Genomic DNA, 18,714 nt, shown 5'->3' with positions numbered 1-18,714 from the left:
CCGACCTATCTCGAGATATTCTCAATATTTCCTAACATTACGTTATGTATAGTTTGAAACTTTTATCATTTGTGTTTGTAGAAGGTTCATCAAGTCATGGATTTCCCATGTAAAAAGTGTTCACTTTATTATCACTTGTGTTTTACACTTTTACCCTCTTTGCGGCATTCAATGATTTCATAAGGATCTCTTCTGTTTTAGTAACTTTTTCACTTAGGTAAAGTAAAAAGGCGGACGCTGGTAGTTGGATAAACCAACATAATCACGATGAAAAGAAAGGGGGAAGAACGTAGTCAAACAGTAAAAATTAAAAAGAAAACGCCGTTGCCGGGGATCGAACCCGGGTCACCCGCGTGACAGGCGGGAATACTTACCACTATACTACAACGACTTTGTTGTTCCTTACACATATTCTTTTAACTTTGTAATGTTCAAACAGGATAGGGTAACGTCGTAGGCTTAATCCCGAACTTTTATCCCAACTCCTCGCACATATGCTCATCAAAGATTCAAAGTCCTAATATTTCAACGCATGAAAATTTGTTTTACATTTACGGAGTAATTACTAAAGTTATCTCAATAATTTCTTTTTAAATTACTACTTATAATTTATCATCGAAGAACCAGATTTTGTAATATTATAATGGAATTTTTTTGGTCCTAATAAATTAGGTACAGAGTAATAATTACGAGTATTAAACTGAGGATATGTTGAAACTAGTTATCCACAATGAGTTCACGCGGAATTTACACTAAAATTGTCCTCTTACACAATATCTTTATTCTTTTTTTTTTTTTGAAATAAACCAATGCGGTTTATCATATATTAATTAAATCCTGACCTGCAACATTCACAAATGACAGGGGCAAATCATCCACCCAAAATCTTCTACCTATGGTCCACGGCGTAGCATGAGCTACTAAGTGAGCCAGCTTATTACAATCCCTACAAGTATATGTAAATAAAACCGAATAAAAAACAGAACTAAACTTAAAATCTCGCAAAATTGTCCTCTTATACAATATCTTTATTCTAGACAAATTTGTATTTCAGTCTATCTTCTCATATGACACTTGAAAAAAAGAAGCTCTAGTATAGAATTGTTTATTTAATAATGTGAAATGACAACTTTTAAATGAATATTTGTACACCAATTCTTATTTCAGACCAAGGTATCCGTCTTATTAATAAGACGGATACCATATTCTCTCACAAAATACCCATTTAGGGTGAGTGGAGAAGCACATGGGAGGTCCCACCTTTGTCCCCTCTACCCATTTCCTCTCACACAACGACCCGTCTTAAAATCCAACCCGTTTTAAGCAAGACTTACTCCCCAAAACTCATTTTGAATATGAAGTCAATTGTTTTAGTCAATTCTCTTCTTATTATATTGCCTGTAGAGAAATAATAAAAAGGAATCAAATACTTCTACCACAAATTTTGTAAAATTTTCAAAATTTTATTATTCAAACTTAAAAATTAAGGCACGGCACTTTCTTGAACAATATTATGACCATCCAATTATTAATCATTAGTAAAAACAATTAGTTTTGCTATAGACGAGTATATTCGTTTATTGCTATAGACGGGTCAAATAAAATGAAAGTGGTGACATTTTTTGCCCCCATCACCCCACTTGTTATTTGTCCTATTAGAAAAATGGTATTGTATTTGACCCGTCTTTTATTATAGACGGATAATATCCGTCTACAATGAGAATTTGTGTAGTAAAAATATCCTCCTTCAATTTAAAAATATTAAATTATCAATCATGTACACAAAAAGCCATTGGTACAAGTGTACTAGTTACAAACTCTAATAGATAGGCCTATAAAATTCCCCACACTCCCCCTTTCATCACTCCCTCTTCCCCCCACAAATTCCCAAACACACATACAGACACTTACTTTCTTACAGTAACAAATTATAGAATAAAACCGTCTTACCGTCTCACTCCCTCGCGGCTTAAACAAAATGGAGACAATACACGAAATCGACAATATCAAAATCGAAAAGGCGAAAGCGATGCGACGATATAAAACATTCCGAAAGATCGCTAACATTTTCCGATCTCTCGAACTTTTCGTCGCTATTTTGTTAACTTTTATCTGTATTTCCTGGAGTTCGTCGTATATTCCGGCGATTGTTCAATTTACCGGCGAATTTCTCCGGCGATTATCGACTTTTTTGTTCAGTCCTCACTTCGTCTTCGTTATCGGTAACATTATAATAATCACTCTCTTCGCGAACTCCTCGTTCGCCGAAAAATCAGACCAAAGCGAACACACGGTCGCAGAAAGTCTTAATTCCGGCGAGTTTCCGCCGGAAAATGCGGAGCTCATTGTCGACGCGATGGTGTCTCCGCCGGCGGTAGTAGAGAAGGTCTATCGGAGGAGTCAGTCTGCGGCGGCAGTTGAGATAACGCCGGCGGTTGACAGGAGAGAGTTCAGGCGGTCCGCGACGGTGCCTCGTCGTAAAATCAAAGGTGGAGAGATTGCGACGGCGGTGGCGGCCGAGGCGAGAAGGAGGAGGAAGTTTGAGGAGGATGAGTTGAGTAATGATGAGTTTAATAGGAAGGTTGAAGAGTTCATTGAGAAACAAAGGAAGTTCTTAAGTGAAGAGACCATGACTTTAGTTTTAAGTAGCTAATATAATTATAATAATAATAATAATAACAATATTAATATTAATATTAAAAATAATATAATTTCATGAAAATTAGTCTATGTAAGGGAAAAATATGCACGAGTAAGCGTCAAAAAGTATTTTATTTTTGACGCTTGTTGAATTGAGCGATTATCTCCGATTCTACGTGATCGGTTTATTATGTACAGTTATACTTGATAGTATATGTTAAATTACTTAATTACTACGTATATCCTAGTAAATCAATATGTATTATACTATGTATTATACTTTATCTGAAGCAATAATAATTGTAATTGCTACTTTAGATGACGAACTTTGTGTTACATATAATTATTGTTGTTGATTAACTAATGCAATTTGTACTCGTGCATTATTTGAGCCTAATAGTCTAGACTCTAGATCAACATTTACTAGTTAGACAGTATCGCATATCTCAACTAGCTTAGTTGGTTGTGTCATAACTCATAAGACATGGTACTCATGACCTAAGTTCAAACTCCGTTAGAATCAAAATTATCATTGTGGCTCTCTTTACACTACAAAAAAAAAAAGGTATTGGATAAGACTCTAACAGTGATGACCGGATTATGATTTTTGCATATATTCTTGCTCCGAAAAGTTGGTTTAATTGTTCGTGTATATCGACTAACCGAGACATTACGAAAGAATCATATAATTAGTAGCCACAAATTATGTTTCCCACATATTCTCCTCTACTGTGTTTAAGGAAGCCTATTTGATGAGCCAAGCTAAGGTTCGAATTCGATCGGTTTTGATGTTCGAGTGAAAGTAATGTTGTTAATTTTGTTTCCCTGGAAAGAATAATGTTGTTCATGTTGATGCCCTTATCCAAAATGTCCATACTTCAAAGGCATAATATAGTGTTTGATATTTTGAAAGCTTACACGTTTTTACCTGTCAATCAAATTGAAAGGAGTTGAGCTCGGATTCTTTACGGATCTCTATAAGTCAAGGCATTGTATATATGGCTCTCAACTGTTTATGTAAATGGTAAAGGGATCTAAGCATCATGTAGTGGGCCAAGTTAAAGCGATCCGGGGTCATATCGATCATGGGTTGTGCTGGGTTCAAAATGAGCTCGAGTCTACTGGGGTTCAAGTCGGTCATCAGTCATCACCGGGTGAAAGACCGGGTTGGATCCAATTTGAGTGCATATTGATCATGGGTTGTGCCGGGTGCAAAACGAGCTCGAGTCTAATGGGGTTCAAATCGGCCCAACACTGGCCCGCTGCTAAGTGAGCTGGGCTCTGGCTGGACAAAACCAACCCAGTACTAGCCCGGCCCAACCTGGTCCCTCACTTGTGTCGTGCATGGGCTGCTGACTAATGATTGTAATATCGTTGAGCGTCATAGCTTATAAGACGGTCTTGTTTAAGAGATTTCGTTAAAAAAAAAAAATACTCGTATTCGGCATAACTCGTATTTTACGAGACACAAGAGGAATGAGATACTCTAGCAATTTCTTGGGTGATAAAAAGAATTGTCGAATGATCGAGATAGTTACCAACATATATAGCAACTAGTAAGTGCACAAGATCATTCAAGCATTTATTCTTTTGTTTTTCATGACTTGTCTCCATTAACGTTGCATAAGATTATTGCTATGAATACGGGGACCCATTCGAACAAAGGAAAGGTTAAGACGAGTATATCGTTTTTAACAAAATCTAGATTAAATAGATCTCATTTTTGGAGGGTCACCTGCGTAGGGACTAATCAAAGTTTATCTTTACTATCATTAAGTGCGGTAATGTAAGTTTAGAACGATTTTAATGGTAAAATGAACATGTCTGTCCTATGTAAAGAATAGTTGTGCTTAGTACACTTTTGTGCCAATTATACGATTCTATTCTCTATTTTTTTAATTTGTATTACTTTTCACTGTCTTTTTTATTTGTATTACTTTTCACTAGTGCTTCATATTGGAGTTGGTTGATTATTCTTCAAGCACCTTATGTCTTATCCATTTACAATTTGATATGAACTTGACAAAGAGAAATTAAAAAGGGTTGAATTGTGGATTTGTGGGTTGGCAATTCATTTCTATTATCAATAGTTTTCTTGATTATATTCAACTAAATCCATTAAGTTTCGTGCATGATAAATGAATGTAGTTTCGAAATCAGGATTCAATGTCAGTAAACTTTAACATAACTAATGACTTTTTGTGTACAAATTACTCACATAATACAAATAAATAAGGCCCTGTTATTTTCAGCTTTCATCTAACTCACTTCAGTTCGGCTCAACTTATTTCAGCTATATTCATTTTAACAAAGTTCAATTCAGTATAGCTCTATTCAACTAATTTCAATTCTACTTCATCTCAATTCAGATTAATTCAGCTTTATTGAGTCTAAACAGTCAGAGCAGATTCTCTGTCCCATTTCATGTCCCATCTTGTGTCCCAATATTTCTCCTAATGACACATTAGCACTTTAAGATATAATATTATCATTTTTATTATTTTAAGAGTGATGTGTTAACATCTTAAGGGGATGAGACATAAAATGGGACATAAAAATAAAATAGGTGATCTCTACTGCTAAATAGTATACATACATAAATTTTATTAGTGTTCGGTATATAATATAAATTACCAAGTCACCTGCAATTGTTTTGTGCAGCCACAAACGGCTGCATGTCTAGAACAAAAGTGAATGAATTGACCAAATTTATGTCGTTTGTGAGTATATTATTGCACATCTAAACCTTCTTCTATTGCCATCTTTTCAATAGAGAAGCTCCACCTATTGACTTAAAAAGAGGAAGAGAATAAACTAATCCACTTTTTTTGTGACTAGATTGTCAAGTTGCTAGATTCCTACCTTGATATTTTATTATGCAATGTTCTCCTCTTAGATTGGGTTTACATGAAATTATTATACAATGGCACTCTCTATTGTTGGCTTTGGCCTTGCTTATGTTATTACAACATAGTTCTAACTTCTAAGAGGCAAGTGCTATATATAAGTGTGCATTTGTTTGCACATAGGGGTGAACAAGCATAATTTCGTACCGAAAAAATGGACCAGCCAGATCATATGTCAAGATCGATCCCGAACCACATTTATTTAGATCTGGTCCTCATTCCTCAATTCTTGATGTTTTGGTTTTCAATCGATCCGGTCCAGTGCAAGACCGGTTACTTTAGGTCCTGGCCGAATTTAATACTCCCTCCATCCACTATACGGAGTATTCTTTTGTGGGCACAAGAATTAAGGGCGAAAATGTGGGCGGAGTTTGGTGTTTGGAGAGAGGTAAAAATAGTTAGGATTAAATAATAATTAAATAGTATCCCGCGCCTCGCGCGGCCTGTTTTAATATTTTATGATTATAATTGAAGAAAAATTATATACTCCCTATGTCCCGGTCATTTGTTGTCCTTTTCCATTTTTGAGTGTTTCAGTCATTTGTTGTCCATTCTATTTTAAGAATGAACTTGATGAGTAATTTGATCATTCTCATTCAATTTGTTACACTTGTCATTTAGTTGTTGGCCCTCCTCTTTCATTGGTCTTTGTGCCAAAACCAAAGGACAACAATTGACCGGGACGGAAGGAGTAATTCATATATGGCCTTCAATATTTTCTCTTATAAATAAGTTTTTCTCAAATTTAATATTTTTAGGTTTAACTTCAATGTTTTAAAATAACATACATAAGAGTTTTAATTAAAACTAATAAGTGATAATTAATTATGCATGATCAACGTTTTATAAATAAATTTGTGACTGTTGAAATATCATATGAATCAAAATAAAATTTATTCGAATAATACAACAATCAACAATAAGTTCTTAAATTATATCATTTCACGATACTTTCTGTCTCAAATAAATTAATATTTATTCAAAATGATGTGAACATATTTTTTTTGGGGGGGGGGGGGGGGGGGGGGGGGGGGGGGGAATGTAAGCTTTCATATAAAAAAGATCGTACAACCTATTCGAACCTAGGAATTTACTTTTTGGTAATCCCTTAGGTTCTAAGTTTCATAACCCAATCTATTACATTCATTTTCTTACTTTTTAATTTAATCAAACTAAGCCTATTTCAAATATCAGGCTTAACCTGATCAACTAGTTTCTCCGGACGCAAGAGAACACCTTCAACATAACATCTATTCCTGCATAACCAGATGTGGTAAAGCAGGCCAACCAAGATAATCCCTATCACTTTCTTTTTACAAGAAGATCTGAACCGAGTGTGCAGTCACCAATGAACACAATTCTGTGTAGGCAATTGTACCTTGCACCAATCCGCCAGTAACTAGCAGCAAGTTGAACTATAAGCATGAAAGATCATAGATCCATATTAGACTCTCTAATAAAATTAATTTATCTCATAAATTATTATTTAGATGATCTATGTAACATGCATGCTAATATGAAAGCATAAAAAGAAGGTATAAGGAAAAACAATTTCCTTACATTGAATATATGGTAAAATGGGCACAAACTAGTTCTCCTTACTAGTTTGTTCTTGAGCTAAAATGATATGGATGATCCTCCTTGAAAAATCTTCAAAAAGAAAGTCTTCTTCAAGTTGCATCCAAGAACTAACTCAATAATAATAACAAGTTTGTACTAGTAACTTGTTAATATTGCTCCCTTGATAAATATTAGTAATATCACTAACTTATCTTAGTAATATTATTAATGTATACTAGTTGATGAATTATTATTGTAGAGAGATAGAGAGAAAAGTTCACATGCAAAATGTAGAGTGTAAAATGAGGTAGTGTAAAAATGTGAACAAATGATGGAGTATATGGGGGAAAAGTGGCGGGTGGGTGGAGTGTGGAAGTGGAGGATTTTCTCTTATATTTTATCTTACATCACATGCAAAATGTTGTATAAGATTAATTATGGTAGTATACAAAATAAGGTAAATGATTATATAAGGTAAATGATTATGTGAGTAATCATCCACTACACTTATTTTACACGGCCCACTTGACCATTTACGGGTCCATGTTGGTTCTTATATTTGTCGCACAAATCCGTGTAATTATTATTTTAAACATCGTATCATGTTTAAATACTTCCATAATTAATTCGTCCAATTCACTCCGTAAATATACGTGTACCACTACACATATTATTTACGTACTAATATTAATCATATTAATCAATTAGTACAATTTTAGCAAATTAACAGTTAATTAACTAAAATCCGTTTCCCAAAACTTATTATTTAATTATCGCATAATTAAATAATAATTGTCGCTCCTCGAGTTCGGAACTCGAAATCTCTCTAAAAATAATCGACTAACCTCTTAGTCTATAAATCAAGGGACTAAACAAATTGTATCTCATACAATTAATTAGTTATCAATTGGGGTTTGTTCCTTTAGGTGTGACCGAAAGGGGTCAGTTGATCACCACCGTCTCACGACACTAACGTCAAACTCTAGTCAGCCAACCGTTATCGATTTACGTTAATCAACTGACGAGGATCAAATAATTAAATATCTGATGATATTCCATTAATGAGAAATCCTACTTGACTTTCTATGAACAATTACCGTTTTAGAGGAAGAGGGAATGCTTTCCTCCATGCTCTCCTCTACCTCATTCTCGGTTTGTGGCTCTCGAACTTCTTCAAGTTCAAATTTTCTCCCACTCTGTCTCCTAGAAATAAATTCCTTTTCTAGGAAGACAGCATCACGAGCCAGAAACACTTTGTTCTCGTGTTTATTGTAGAAGTAATAGCCACGTGTTTCCCTTGGATATCCTACAAAAAGATATTTGTCAGACCTGGGTACAAGCTTATTGTCAGACTTGATTTTAGCGTATGCTTCGCAACCCCAAATACGCATGAATGACAAATGAGGGACTTTCCCTGTCCATATCTCATATGGAGTCTTATCGGTCGCTTTAGTCGGGCTTCGATTTAATGAAAATACTGCAGACAAGAGGGCAAAACCCCAAAATGAACTAGGAAGCTCAGTTAGACTCATCATTGACCGAACCATATCAAGTAAAGTTCGGTTTCTCCTTTCGGCCACACCATTTAATTGCGGTGTGCCAGGAGGAGTCCATTGTGATACTATACCACAATCTTTTAGGTGTGAATCAAATTCAATATTTAGATACTCACCACCACGGTCGGACCGTAGAGTCTTTATCTTTTTATCCAATTGGTTCTCTACTTCTTTTTGAAACTCTTTGAACTTGTCAAAAGCTTCACTCTTGTTCTTCATTAAGTAGACATACCCATATCTACTTAAGTCATCAGTAAAAGTAATGAAGTAGTGAAAATCTCCTCTAGCGGTGATGGTTAATGGTCCACACACATCCGTGTGTATGAGAGCCAAAACCTCATTAGCTCGTGTCCCTTTTCCCGCAAAAGGTGCACGAGTCATCTTGCCTAGAAGGCAAGACTCGCATGTACCATAAGATTCGAAACCAAATGGTTTGAGCACTTTTGATGAAGCAAGTCTCTTAATGCGTCTTTCGTTTATGTGGCCTAAACGACAATGCCAAAGGTAGGATTCGTTTGGATCACCCTTTTTGAGCTTTTTAGTTTCCATATGATAAACGTCATTAACATCATTTAAAACATAAATGCCTCCAATTGAAATGGCCTTACCATAAACCACATCATTTAAAGAAAAAGTACAACACTTGTCCTTAATCATAAAACAAAAGCCTTCCGCGTCTAACGCGGAAATGGAGATGATGTTCTTAGTTAAAGTTGGTACAAAATAACACTTATTTAAATATAACTCTAAACCACTAGCTAAAGTGAGCACATAGGTCCCTACGGCAACGGCGGCTACTCTAGCTCCATTGCCCATGCGGAGATCCACATCACCTTTTCCTAGTGCTTGCACATCCCTTATACCCTGCAAATGGTTACAAAGGTGAGAGCCACATCTGGTATCAAGTACCCAAGTGGAAGTACACGCATAATTAATGTCTATCACATAGAGAGAGGAAATCATACCAATAGGCGTCACACGCCCTTCCTTGAGATCCTCCAAGTATTTGGGACAACTCCTCCTATAATGCCCCTTCCCATTACAATGGAAACATTCGGCCTCGGAGAGCTTGACACTTTTTGCCTTGGGATTGCCATTCTCAACGGCCTTCCCCTTTCCCTTGTCATTTTTCTTTGACGATTTCTTGAATTGGGACTTTTCTTTCCCTTTTCCTTTCTTGACTCCAAGAGACATGTTCTTTAACTTCATGGTTAAAACATCTCCCTTTTCACTCCCACTAGCCTCCATATCCCTCTCTGCTTGGGAGAGGAGTGCATGAATTTCATGGTAACTCTTATCCATGTCATTCATGTTGTAGTTTACCCTAAAGTGGGCAAACTTGGTGAGGAGTGAGTGAAGGATTCGATCCACCACATTATTTTTAGGAATCTTACACCCTAGACGCTCTAGGATGTCAACATATTCGACCATTTAAGTACATGGGGACCAACCTTTTGGCCCCTCTCAAGCTTAGCTTCAAAGAAGCGTGCCGCCGCATCGTATTGACGGACTTTAGGTGTTTGTGAAAACATAGTGATCATACGAGTGAATATCTCGTAAGCATTTAAAGAAATGCATGATAGCTTGAGCTTTGGCGATATTGACCATATCAACACATTCTTGATATCATTCAACATCATCACATAGTCATCATAGGCGGTCCGCACCGCCGATGAAGCTCTTGCACCGGGCTCGATTGGAGGAGCATCAGTCAAGTAAGTGAGCACATTATCGGACAACGCGACACTTTTGATGTTGGATTCTCATTCAAGAAAGTTACTACCGTCATCTTTTAAAATACATTTGTCCATTACGGACCTTAGCCATGAATCTTTGCCTAATGAAGTAGTCGATGGAGTTGATGAAGTTGCCATTGCGAATTAAAATGCTACAACAAAAAGGAAAAATTAACATTCATTGTTTTAAAAATTACTTGTAAAAAACATGTTTAGCAAGTTTTAGCATTTATATAATGACCTCCCACTAAATTATATAAATGATTCCAAGACCCAAATATTAAATAAAAATGAGCATCGCTTGGGCAAAACATCCCATAATTGCGTAAATTCGGTAAGTCACGTTGACTAATTCTACCTCTAGAACTCTTGGTCGACGAATTTCCTCAAATTCATCTACTAGCCCCGGAACACAAGACCGTCTTATCCCGTTGAGTCCAACCAATTTTGGCGTGTGATAACCGCTTACCACCCTACTTACCCAAGGTAAAAAGAGAACACTCCGCTTGGGCGAGCGTGGTTCTAATGAACAAGAGATTCATAGGTGTTACTAATTGGTAAGGCTAATCTCAATTTTAGTTATGTGAGGGATCTTGTCAATTTAGTCATAAATTCCATATAAGTGAATTAATTCGGTGAATGTAAATGACGTGAATTGACAACCGCGAAAATAAAATGCATGTGAATGGCGATTTTGGCATGCGCGAAAATAAAACAAGCAAACATGTAAGCATATGAATAAATCCTAGTATGGCCACCTAGTTAATAAAAACTAGTCTATTACATTTCAGAAACCAACTCCTTGGTCCCTTGCCTCTTCATTCCATAAGTGGCTCTTCCTTGTGGGATTTGGAACACCTTCCAAAAATAGACTCCCTCTCGATGTAATCCGTCTTTTGGAAACACCGGTAAAATAACTATTATAAATGAATTACATAGCTATTCCTATTATATATTAATTAATAAAATAAATGAAACTATTAATTAATTACAAACCGACGATACGAGATCGTATTTAATTACAAACAAATCGATATTCCCATTCATTTCGGGTAATAACGATTAAAATTAACTAGGCCATACTAGGTACAAAAAGATAAATACTTTAAATAAATGACAATCGTTCATTCAACTTAAATAAATATGCTTAAAATGCTGTAAATATGATTCCAAAATCGCCCTATCTATCAATCGTTGGTATTCATCTCGGTTTTTGTGGATTTAATCGATTTTTAACATGTAAAAATCAATAATTAACTCTTAAATCTCATTTAAGTCCAAACTAATTGTCCAAACTGTTTTGAACCTCAAAATTAGTCCTCACTAATTTTATGATAAATAATTAGTTTGATTTGGTGATATTTTGCTAATTTAATCGGTAAAATCATAATATTTAAGTAAAAATCCAAAATAATTGAAAAATTACCCAAAAAATTGAAACAAATTTTTTTAGTATTCTGGAACACTCCCAAGAACACCAAAAAGTCAGAAAAATACCCAAAAAGGTCCGGATAAATTTTGTGAAGAAAAAGATCGATATTTATTGGTTTTTAACTACTAAAACCAATAAACATCAAAACAAAGTGAAAAAACACATGCAAAATCACTTTTGACATTTAAATAATATTCTTAAATGTACATAAATTTATCATGGGCAGAATCAAAAATTTTGAAATTATGATTAATTTTTTTTTTTGCAAAAGATTATCATTTCATTTCAATGAAGAAAGAAATTACAAGTAATTTTTTGCAAGAATATCACACTAGATAATAGCCTAAGACTAAACTTAAGCAAAACCATTCTCTAACAAATGAGCACCCTCAATGGAGCAAACTAATCACTAAGTTGAGAAACAAATTTGGAAAATCTAGGATTCATGTACAAACGGACTGCAACAGTATACTTAACTCTATTTACCACTGTTTGAACTGAGCCTTCCTGATTCATAAAGATGCGCCTATTTCTCTCCATCCAAATACCATGAGTAGCATTTGTCTCTCAGTAACTTTGACTTGCTTGATCTAATGCAATGGAGTTATGGTTCCCAGAATGGACTTTTTACTACTAAAACCAACCTTTTACTCAAAAAATCAATAAACATGCAAAAATCCGAACCAACCTTCAACTTTTTGCATACAATCAGTAGAAAACATGCATGAACTACCATAAAAAATCCATGCACCGAATCAACTTTTAACTAATTTTAGTCAGTTTTTCACTAAAATGCGACATTTTGACTCGGTTTTCTACCAAAAAACATTAAAAATAGCAAAATAACTTCAAAAATCACGAAAAAATTCCACAAACCTTTTGAGATCAGTAGGTATGCATGTCCCAAAAATTTCGTGCTAAAACCTCTTCTAACACAATTTTTGAGTTTTTACTAATTATCTCATAATTCATTAAAATGTTTAAAATCAACATGCAAATTACAAGCCTAAGCTCTGATACCACTTGAAAGATCATAGATCCATATTAGACTCTCTAATAAAATTAATTTATCTCATAAATTGCTATTTAGGTGATCTATGTAACATGCATGCTAATATGAAAGCATAAAAAGAAGGTATAAGGAAAAACAATTTCCTTACATTGAATATATGGTAAAATGGGCACAAACTAGTTCTCCTTACTAGTTTGTTCTTGAGCTAAAATGATATGGATGATCCTCCTTGAAAAATTTTCAAAAAGAAAGTCTCCTTCAAGTTGCACCCAAGAACTAACCCAATAATAATAACAAGTTTGTACTAGTAACTTGTTAATATTGCTTCCTTGATAAATATTAGTAATATCACTAACTTATCTTAGTAATATTATTAATGTATACTAGTTGATGAATTATTATTGTAGAGAGATAGAGAGAAAAGTTCACATGCAAAATGTAGAGTGTAAAATGAGGTAGTGTAAAAATGTGAACAAATGATGGAGTATATGGAGGAAAAGTGGCGGGTGGGTGGAGTATGGAAGTGGAGGATTTTGTCTTATATTTTATCTTACATCACATGCAAAATGTTGTATAAGATTAATTATGGTAGTATACAAAATAAGGTAAATGATTATGTGAGTAATCATCAACTACACTTATTTTACACGGTCCACTTGACCATTTACGGGTCCATGTTGGTTCTTATATTTGTCGCACAAATCCGTGTAATTATTATTTTAAACATCGTATCATGTTTAAATACTTCCATAATTAATTCGTCCAATTCACTCCGTAAATATACGTGTATCACTACACATATTATTTACGTACTAATATTAATCACATTAATCAATTAGTACAATTTTAGCAAATTAACAGTTAATTAACTAAAACCCGTTTCCCAAAACTTATTATTTAATTATCGCATAATTAAATAATAACTGCCGCTCTTCGAGTTCGCAACTCGAAATCTCTCTAAAAATAATCGACTAATCTCGTATTCTATAAATCAAGGGACTAAACAAATTGTATCTCATACAATTAATTAGTTATCAATTGGGGTTTGTTCCTTTAAGTGTGACCGAAAGGGGTCAGTTGATCACCGCCGTCTCACGACAATAACGTTAAACTCTAGTCAGCCAACCGTTATCGATTTACGTTAATCAACTCACGGGGATCAAATAATTAAATATCTGATGATATTCCATTAATGAGACTTATTATGTTAACGCACTATTGTGGAGGACACTAACTCCAACAAAGCACAACTGAGAAAGAGGTGGTTATGATCTTCAGGATACAAACCACATATGTAGCATAAATTCTGAGAAGTTGTAATTCGCATTTTTATCGAGTGAGGAGCCTCTGCTGAATGATGAGCCAGCTGATAAAGCAATGCTTTGGAATCAGCCATCTGTTAAGGATCCAAGGATGCCAGTCCACAGCTGCAACTTCAGGTCTTAACCAAGAGTAGCCAGTCCTGATAGTATATTGAACATTACCCTGTCTCCAATTGCCATACATAAAATCCTTAAGTATATCTTTCACCTGACAAATTTTTCTCCATGTCTAACTCATGCTATTAGTAGGTTGATAGTCCTTCCAATCCTTCCCTTTAATATAAATAGCGTGCACCCATTTAACCCACAGGTGGTCTGTAACACCCCCATACTCCAAGTGCCTTACCAGGACCACTCAGGTATAAGGACGTTACCATCTCGGTTACCCGAGGCAATGATAATCAAATAAACAATAATGAAACGATATTTAAATAGTAATACTTTAGCGAAAGGTTACAATCCAAAAACCAAACCAAATACTAATACATGTTCTGCTGTCTACTGAACTAACTGAAATGTATATGAAAACTACTAAACTATAGCGGAAGACTTCTATCATCTGATCGTGGCAATCCCAAATATCCCAAAGACTCATGTCATACCCGCTCAATATCTCGCTCACCATCCCCGAATGGGATCACCGCAGTTTTCAAAACATTCACCGGGTCGATACTATTTACACAAGAGGTATAATCAACAATACAATAACCAACACAACTCAAACAATCATATATGATCAAGCACTCCACTCCATCTCCGTCTCCGACTGTCCACTGGACCAGCCCTGCCAGTGGGGGACCGCAGCCGTTCCCACCTAAGCCCCGCTCATCATACCGAGCGATAACCCTGTCCCATTAATGTGCACATCCCCTTCCGTGGCGGGTTCCACGAAGGGCGAAACTAGGGCGTGAAGCCACTCCCGCAAGTGACTCCACTCAGCCGAGAACGCATCTCGAGAACCACAGACAAACAATCACAATCACAATCACAACATCGTCAATCAACCAATTATACTAATTACAAAGACAACACCACACCACATGTAAGTAATGCGAGTAGGAAACCCTACCGGAAAGCACAATTGTCGACGATCTCACAAACAAGTAAAAAGCTTCCTCTACGAATCCTCCTCCTAATTATACAAGCACATAATTACTACTATGCACATAACACAACAAAATCCCCAATTCCCAATATTAGGGTTTAACTAACTTTGACGAAAAACAATAAAAACGGTATAAAGGTCTTACCCTCGACGCAAGGATTACAACGGTGTAAAGACAAGTGAAATCCGACCTTCCAAGCTCCGGGATTTGTTAACAATGCGATTAAGGTGATGAACGTAGTTTGCTTTCTCTTCTCACAGTGATTTAGGTTTTAGAAAAGTGATTAGAATGAATGACGAAAAGATTATATACCTTAATCGCATAATTAACGAAACCCGAGAAAACAACCCCCGTAAATCGGCTACTCGATCGAGTAGCCCAGGTACTCGATCGAGTACCCCCCTACTCGATCGAGTATCGTAGTTACTCGATCGAGTACCCAACAGGTCAGAAACTATTTAAAAGCGTAACTCACCCTTACTCGACAGAGTAAGGCCTACTCGATAGAGTACCCCAAGACTCATAAATACGGAGTATTACATGGTCAGCTTTCTTCTCCACCCACCATACATACTTTCCTAGAGCAGCAATGTTCCAAGTTACTAGATCAGTTATGCCCAAACCTCCTTGTCTCTTAGGTCTGCAAATTTTCTCCCATGCCACTAGAGTTGGACTACCTTTGATCTCTTTCCCATGCCATAGATAGTCCCTACACACAGCCTCAATCTGCTTAAGGACTGTTCGAGGCAAAATAAATATTCTTGCCCAGTAATTATGCAGAGAACTAAGTACAGACTTAATTAAGACTATACGGCCAGCATAAGAGAGGTGTCTTGAGCCCATCCCACGTATTCTATCAACCACCTTTTCAATTAAACAAGCACAATCAAGGACTGATAGTCTCTTAGAGGAAACATTTACACCCAAGTATTTAAATGGAACCTTTCCTCTATTCATTCCTGTAGCCATTGCAACACTATTTATGAGCATTTCATCCACACCATTACTGTAACACCCCCATATTCAGAGGAGCCTTAACTAGGCCTTCCTTAGCATATAAGAGCATTACCATCTCGGTTGCCCGAGGACAGTAATAATCAAATGTCGATAAAAGAACTATTATGTTATATTAAAAATGATTTAAAACCAACTGGCGATATAAAAGGTACAACTCAAAGGCTACTCGCTATTACTATCAAATCTCGTGAAGACTCATCCCTGCCCGGACTCCAGCTATCAACGACATCAACACCTGCTAAGACAGACTGCTCACCATAAGGGATCACGGCAGACACATAAAACAACAAGACAACCACACAAGGTCAGTACTAAGATAAGACACGACAAAACCAACGACATCTAGCAATACAACACAACACAATCAGTCACACACACAATCACACCCACTCCTATCAATCTCCGTCACCGACTGTCCACTGGACCAGCCCTGCCAGTGGGGGACCGCAGCCGTACCCACCAAATCCCCGCTCATCATACCGAGCGATAACCATGTCCCATTAATGTGCACATCCCCTCCCGTGGCGGGTTCCACGGAGGCGAAACTAGGGCGTGAAGCCACTCCCGCAAGTGACTCCACTCAGCCGAGAACGCATCTCGAGAAGCAGAGACAAACAATCACAAACCGCTGCAATACAACACAACCAACAAACACAACCACAATACAACCACAACGACACAACAACTGACACACTAGACCATCTACAGAAACTGAGTAGGCGAACCTACCTTTAATCAACTGCAACCAATCCATGCCAACATACGACATATCCAGCAATCAAGCAATGCCTATAACCACAACACAATCATCTATTACTATCAAGCAAACCCTAATTACAAGGACAAGGATACGAATGATGATGACGACATACCTACAAGAAGAAACCCGGCAAAAGACCGCTACCCGACTCAAGCTATGCTCTTCTAAGGCACAAGGACCTTCAAAAGGTTTCCATGGAGGTTTTATGGTGAAGGGAAGGGAAAGAGGCGACTAAAGGATTTAAGGAATGAGGCGGAAATGATTTGCGGATTTAACAAAACGCGACTAAAAACCCTCGCTGAAAACCCGGTACTCGATTGAGTGTCCCACATACTCGATCGAGTGACCCCCCTACTCGATCGAGTAACCACGCTACTCGATCAAGTAGCCTCTACTCTATCGAGTACCACACATAACTCGCAACCCAATATAGCTTTGGCACGCACTTTTAAGGACTATTACCGCCCTCAAGGTCAATCAACGCTGGTCAAAGGGTCTCTAAAAGGGCGGGTATTATAGTCTTCTCCCCTTAAAAAGAACTTTGTCCCCGAAGTTCAACTCATCTAACTCAAAGCACAAGACACGGGAACACAACGACATCGCTACTCTTCCGACACAGTTCACTATTCCCCTGAAATCCCCCCCCCCCCCATGTCATCATCATCACTTTCTAACACCCTATTCATATAGACCCTTACAACTATCATATAAAACACCAATCCCGCAATACGAACCAGCACAAACAACGATCACCCATCATATATGAGATTACCCCACTCACTAGTAACAACTATCAACACGAAACATATCTCATATCAACTTCATGCCGCACGACTATACCACCCTGTGACTCAACAACGCGATTCCATTACAACACATGGCACCACAACTGTCTCTTTATGACCGTTTTTTAAAACATACTATCAACTTCCACTTCAACGCATGAATTACTCAACGAACTAAAGTAACCGATTACAAACTTCATACAAGCAACGTGACCAAAGTAATAGAGAACTTTGTAAATAAACAACAAAACATTTTAAACGAACAACAACATAATTTCACAATCAGCCTTTTTATTTTGCGACATTACTCTTCTCCTCTAAAAGGAACTTCGTCTCCGAAGTTCACCACCAAATTATCACACATGTTACTTATTACTTGTATCGGGCCATAAATTAAAACCATATTATTTATTATGGACATTACTCACTAATCATATACTCATTAAATTAGAAAACATACACAACCCACCCGAATAACTAGCCGCCGTCGAGAAAGCATGGTAATATCATATGCACAAGTGTAAGAAAAGATGTAACTCCGATGAATAGATAGTAAATATGGCGGATGTAATATTAAAGCAACAAGAAACAATCACCACTTCACTACTTGTTACAAATATGCATGTAAAACCCAAGCGCGACTTCTAACATATTAAATTAACGGTTCAAAGGTGTTACCAAGCATCAATAACCATGCTAAACATCAAACATGCGATTATGTAATCTTTAAACAATTTTTAATTTTTGAAAAGTTCCTGTAACAGTGCTACTCGATCGAGTATGTAGTGGTACTCGATCGAGTGCCCGCTACTCGATCGAGTGTCTTGGCTACTCGATCGAGTAGCCCTGAGATAAGAATGCCTCAAATCTGCCACACCTGTA

The 18,714-nt window shown here is 36.6% G+C and overlaps 1 protein-coding gene and 1 non-coding gene across 2 annotated transcripts; one reads left to right on the top strand and one right to left on the bottom strand.

Annotated features, from left to right (window-relative positions):
• Positions 1-319: 319 nt before the first annotated feature.
• Positions 320-391, bottom strand: TRNAD-GUC (transfer RNA aspartic acid (anticodon GUC)). The gene has a single exon. It is a non-coding gene; the product is annotated as a tRNA-Asp (tRNA).
• A 1,587-nt stretch (positions 392-1,978) lies between these two features.
• Positions 1,979-2,653, top strand: LOC141594756 (uncharacterized). Its single transcript, XM_074414748.1, has one exon. It carries the CDS (start codon positions 1,979-1,981, stop codon positions 2,651-2,653), a length of 675 nt encoding a protein of 224 aa, XP_074270849.1.
• The last annotated feature ends 16,061 nt before the right edge of the window (positions 2,654-18,714 follow it).

Source organism: Silene latifolia, chromosome 8 (genome assembly GCF_048544455.1).
Source record: "Silene latifolia isolate original U9 population chromosome 8, ASM4854445v1, whole genome shotgun sequence".
Classification (NCBI taxonomy): Eukaryota; Viridiplantae; Streptophyta; class Magnoliopsida; order Caryophyllales; family Caryophyllaceae; genus Silene; species Silene latifolia.
Note: the sequence above shows the minus strand (reverse complement) of the source record. Positions and strands in the feature narration are given on the sequence as shown.